This window comes from Elephantulus edwardii, unplaced genomic scaffold (genome assembly GCF_000299155.1).
Source record: "Elephantulus edwardii isolate Elephantulus edwardi_28Jun2011 unplaced genomic scaffold, EleEdw1.0 scaffold00099, whole genome shotgun sequence".
In the NCBI taxonomy this organism is placed as follows: domain Eukaryota; kingdom Metazoa; phylum Chordata; class Mammalia; order Macroscelidea; family Macroscelididae; genus Elephantulus; species Elephantulus edwardii.
The window spans coordinates 13,114,164-13,120,090 of NW_006399849.1; the positions used below are offsets into that span (position 1 = coordinate 13,114,164).

The 5,927-nt window shown below is 37.3% G+C and overlaps 1 protein-coding gene across 1 annotated transcript in view; it reads right to left on the reverse strand.

Moving 5' to 3' along the window:
• LOC102870420 (probable ATP-dependent RNA helicase DDX4-like) overlaps positions 1-5,179 on the reverse strand; it is a gene marked incomplete at its 5' end in the record, with an annotated part of 114,284 nt that extends 109,105 nt beyond the window's left edge. The window contains one exon of the mRNA XM_006891544.1: positions 5,086-5,179. Within this exon, the coding sequence (XP_006891606.1) occupies positions 5,086-5,179 (94 nt within the window). The remainder of the gene's footprint in view (positions 1-5,085) is intronic.
• Positions 5,180-5,927: the final 748 nt, after the last annotated feature.

Genomic DNA, 5,927 nt, shown 5'->3' on the forward strand with positions numbered 1-5,927 from the left:
TTCCTCAACCTCAGCTTGAACTTGCATATGAGTAATCAGTGGTCTGTCCCACAATCAGCTCCCAGCCTGGTTTTCACTGCTGATATTGAGCTTCTCCACCGAGTCTTTCCACAAATGTAATCTATTTTATTCCTATGCATACCATCAGGTGAGATCCATGTGTATAGCCTGCGTTTATGTTTCTTATAAAAGGTATTTGCAATGAACAAATCATTGAATGTCCAGAATTCTATCATTCTATCTCCAGCCTCCTTTCTCTCACCAAGCCTATGTGTTCCAGTTACTGATCCTTCTTCCCTGTTCCCAACTTTTGCGTTTCAGTCGCCCATTATTATCACTGCATCTTGATTGCATATTTGATCAATTTCTGACTGCAAAAGTTGGTAGAAATCTTCCTTTTCCTCCTCTTTGGCTCTGGTTGTTGGTGCATATATTTGAATGATAGTGGTATTCACAGGACTTCCTTGTATGCATATGGATATTATCCTGTCGCTCACCACACTATATTTCAGGATAGATCTAGAAATGACTTTAATTATGAAACCAAACCCATTTTTCTCACCTTTTTTATCCCTGGCACAGTAAATCATATATGATCATCTGATTCAAAACATCCCATGCCAAGCCATTTCATTTCACCAATACCTAGTATGTCAATATTTATGAGTTCTACTTCCTTCAAAGTCCAATTTTCCTACATTCATGCTTCTCACATTTCACGTTCCAATCACTAGTGTCTCCTTACAGCTGTTCCTCCTTCTCTCTGTTTCCATTTCTAAGATCTCAGTTTGAAATGCCATGTCTGCTAGTCCAAGTGATAATCTAAGTGTGCTCTATTGTACATAGCGTTTTCGAAGGCCTGGTGTTTCAGAAGTGGATGGCCAATCCTTCCTCCTAGTCTGTTTCAATTAAAAAAAAAAAATATATATGTGTGTGTGTGTGTGTGTGTGTGTGTGTGTATAAATAGTATCTGATTGACAAGCACTCTACACTTTGTGTAGATTCCCTGTATAATTAATAAACAAGGTTATGTCAGAAATAGCACTTATTTTCTATTCAAAATAGCACAATTTTGCAAATAACTCCATCTGCAATTTTTGTAAATTATTACATTTTAACAAGCTGTGCCTTCACATTTCTCAATTAGTAAAAACCTATGTCTAGATTTATATATCTATGTAGTATACTGACAAATCTTAGTTTTTTAAAAAATATCCTCAATAACATTACATTTTAAAACTGAGCCTTAGGAAAACAACGTTAAAGCAAATATACTTGAAATATGAACTCTGAATCTGAACGTGAGATTTCAATCAGTCAGCATTTAAATGTTTATTATTAACTGCTTAAATAAACACAGGAGGAATGCCAATCTCCTCCCGTGCAATTTAGTCTCTGAAAATCCAATAGTGGGTCTGCTAAAACAGTTGGATCAATTATTATTTTAAATTTATTCATTTAAAAAAATGACACACCTCAAAATCACTTAAACTGTCAGGTTCAGCAAAATCTGAGGACCCTTCCAGCAATAAAACTACATGTAAGAGCAATCACTCAAAAAAAAAATTCTTTCTTAACAAAAAGCCACATTCCAATATGTACAATTAATTCCTAAAAGAACCAAATATTATCACAAAACTTAAGTTTATGTTATTTTCATTCATTCAAGTATCTGTACTTTGAAATTTCTTTAAAAATAGTATGCTAGGGAGCTCTGGTAGCCTAGTGGCAAGAAGCTGCTCTGCAACCCCATTGGTACACGGTTTGAATTTACCAGATGCTTTGCTGTAGAAGGAGGGGCAATATCCTCCTGTACCAGTCAGATCCGGTTTGATGGTAAACACACACACACACACTAAATAAACAAATAAAATTTTTAAAAAAAATAGTATTCTACCGCCTTTAATGATTTCCTCTACATACTTCCCTCTGTAAGAACAGTCAGTAATGGGTTTCCAATATGCTTCCACACATATGCTATTATTATTTGAACTTAAGGATACCTAAGTTTTGATCTACTATGACTTTGGAATTATTAAGGGAAAAATGTTTGTGCTGTTGGTCCTTTTTCAAATACAGATAGAAACTAAAGTTCATAAGTTATTATTGTCATGTGCCATCAAGTTCACGATGACTCTTATCAACCCTATGAACAAGAGATTTAAACTTTGTCCTATCCTATACCATCCTCACAATCTCTGCATGCTGTAGCCCATAGTTGCGTTCACCATGTCAATTAATTTTGCTGAAGGTCTTCCTCTCTTGCTCTAACTCACCATCTTTCTCAGCATGATGTCTTTTCCCAGGACTGACCCCACCTGACATTTCCAAAATATGTTTCTAAGTTTCACCATTCTGCCTCCAAAGAACACTGTGATTGCACTTCCTCCAGATTTGTTTGTTCTTTTGGCAGTCCATGGTTTATTCAATACTCTTCACCAACACCTAAATTCAAAGACAACGATTCTTTGTCGGTCTTCCTTATTCACTGTCCAATGTATACTGCTTCCAACAAATAAGAAGCAATTAAAAATGCCATGGTTTTGATCAGGCACACCTTATGCTTTACACTGATCTATTTGTTCTTCGGCACTTTAAAGAGGTTACTTAGAGATAATTTCCTAATGCAACATGTCTTTTGATCTCTTGATCTCTTTTGATCTAGAGTGCTGCTACCATGGGTATTTATTGCTAACCCAAGTAAAATGAAATAGATGACAACTTCAATCTTCTATTCATTTACCATGATGTTGTCTTTTATTCCAAGAGTGAGGATATTTTACTTCTACTGGCACAGGATAGAGGAAGGTTTAGAGCCATTATGCATAGGGTTGCAATGAGTCACAGGTGACTCAACGGCACATAACAACCACATTAGGATATTATCCATATTGAAGGCTGTGGTTTGGATATTTTTTTTATTAATTTTTTTATATTTTATTATTTTTGTGTGAGTGTACCGTCAAATCAGATCTGACTGGTACAGGAGGAGATTGTCCCTCCTTTCCCGGCAGAGCATCTGGTGGATTTGAACCGTGCACCTCTAGGATTGTAGTTGTAGCTCCTTGCCACTAGGCCCCCAGAGCTCCCCTTGTGGTTTGGATATTTTACAGTAAGTGCTTCAGTCTTCCATTTCTGGAAGCAATATCGTGCCAACTCCTAAGAATGTTGATGAGTTTTCCTCCAATCTTGATACATTCTTACTTCTTATAGTCCAGTTTCTCAAACTATTTGCTCACTATTCAGAATGGATATGGAGAAAGGATAAGACCTTGATGCACATTTTTCCTAATTTTAAACCATGTTTTATTCCCTTATTTTATTTGGGCAACAGCTTCTGGGTTTATGTCTAGGTTTCACATAACTACAATTAAGTGTTCTGTAATTTCCACTGTTCTCCATGTTATTCCCTCATTTGTCTTAATACACAGTCAAATGCCTTTTCATACTCAATAATAAATCACAATTAAACATTTTTCTGGTAGTTTCTGTTTACATACTCTACATAAGTAGAAGAATTGTTATCTTATTTATAAAAGATGATTCTTGAATAATATATCATGAACTATAGAATTCACATACCAAATAACCAAATTTGATGTAACGGTGCAGCAAGGAGCATGGATATTTTTTAAGTGTCCTAGCATTTGACTGTGTAGATCACAACAAACTGTGTCTGACTCTGAGAAGAATGGGAATACCAGAACACCTGACTGTGCTTATGCGAAACCTTTACTTGGACCAGTCATCAGAACAGAGCAAAGAAACACTACATGGGTCAAAGCAAGAAAGAGTGCCCATCAAGGATGTGTCGTAGGGGAGCTCTGGTGGCCTAGTGGCAAGAAGCTGCACTGCAATCCCAGAGGTGCATGGTTCGAATCCACCAGATGCTCTGCCGGGAAAGGAGGGACAATCTCCTCCTGTACCAGTCAGATCTGATTTGATGGTACACAGACACACAAAATAATAATAAAATAAAATAAAAAAGGATGTGTCCTATCTCCTTATCTTTTCAATCTATATGCAGAAGATATTATCCAGGAGGCTGGGCTCTATGAGGAGAAATGTGGCATCAGGATTGGAGGCAGACTCATCAACAATCTGCGTTATGCAGACGGCACAACCCTGCACGCTGAAACTGAGGAGAACATGAAGCATGTGCTGCAGAACATCAAGGACTGCAACCTTCAATATGGACTGAAACTCAACATCAAGAAAACAAAGATCTCACCACTGGGCCAATTGGTACCATCATGATAGATGGTGAAGAGATTGAGATTGTTGATAGCTTCATTTTGCTTGGCTCTACAATCAACACTCTTGGTACCAGCAGCACAAGAAATTAGTAGACAAATTGCATTGGGAAAGTCTGCTGTCTTGAGACCTCTTCACAGTACTGAAAAGCAATGATGTCAGTCTGGAGACTAAGGTGTGCCTGATAGAGGCCATGGTCTTTGCAATTACTTGCTATGCATCAGAGAGCTGGACAATGACTACGGATGATAGGAGAGTTGATGCCTTTGAGCTTTGGTACTGTAGAAGAGTAATGAATATACCATGGACTGCTGGGAGAATAAACAAGTTCGTCCTCAAGAGGGTAAAGTCAGGCTGCTCCTTGGAGGCAAGGATTCTGAAGCTTCATCTGACATACTCTGGACATGCTGCAAGGAAGGACCAGCCCTTGGAGAGGGACATCATGCTTGGGAGGGTGGAGGGGCAGCACAGGAGAGGAAGACACTCAATGAGATCGATTGATTCAGTCACTGTGGTAATGGGGATGGGTGTGTCAGAGACAAAAAAACTAGCAAGGAAAAGAGCAGGGTTTAGGGCTGTTGTACAGAGGATCACTATGAGTCGCAGACAACTTGACAGCACATAACAACAGCAACAACCTAAAAAACAGTCGACATACTCAAAGCAGCATAAAGTAATATTTTAAATTATGTCTAAGAAAACAAAAATGGAAACAGCTTCCCATAAAAGGAATTTGTGACCATTCAAATTCTGACTATAAGATATCAGCGGGAACCCTTGGAGACCTAGTGGCAAGAAGCTGCGCTGCAATCCTAAAGGCAAGGAGGATACCATAAACAAGACTTACCTCTGTGTCCAAAACTTCTTCCAACTCCAAAACCACCAAGTGTCGATGAAGTCTCTCGTTTAGTAGACTCACCAGTATCTGAAAGAACAGTTTAAATTCTGTAACATTTAATATTAAGAATATCTTTCCCAAGGAAATAAATTACTTCAGAAGAATTTCTAAGGAGAATGTGGTACAGGGACCAGCATTTATTTATCTCTTAATGTTTCTACTCTTAAAATTAGGGCCAAATTACTTTGAAAATGGGATGAAGGATGTAATAAGTTATGCATACTGATCCCTTTCCATTTCTCCACAGTATTTCCTCCAAATACTTCCTTGGCTTCATATGTCACTGAATATCGCTTAATACTGAACATTTTTATTTATACCAAATAGCTGCTTAGTCTAACTTTCTGTGAGCTCTCAGTACACTGTACACACCCTACACTATACATACCTTTGTATATGCTGTCCCTTCAGTCTAGCTTATTTCATGCATTCTTACCTTTTCCTGTCAAAACTGCTTTCACTCTGAAACCTTATTATAAATTCTTCAACTTATCAATCAGAATTAATATTTCCTCCACATCCCCACTACAAACTATGTTATCACTTTTTAATATTTTTTCTATGTATTTATTAAAATCTTGTAAAAAAAACCACAAACCACAGTTGTATAAAACAAAATATCCAAATTAAACAGCAGATATATCTAAAACATTTTAACGACCATGGAACTATCTCACTGAGAAAAAAAAGGTATGTGCCTCCCAAACTGTCTTTACACGTCTCTGTAATACCCTAATACAGGAGAGTTACAGGGATAATTTCAAATAAGAACTTA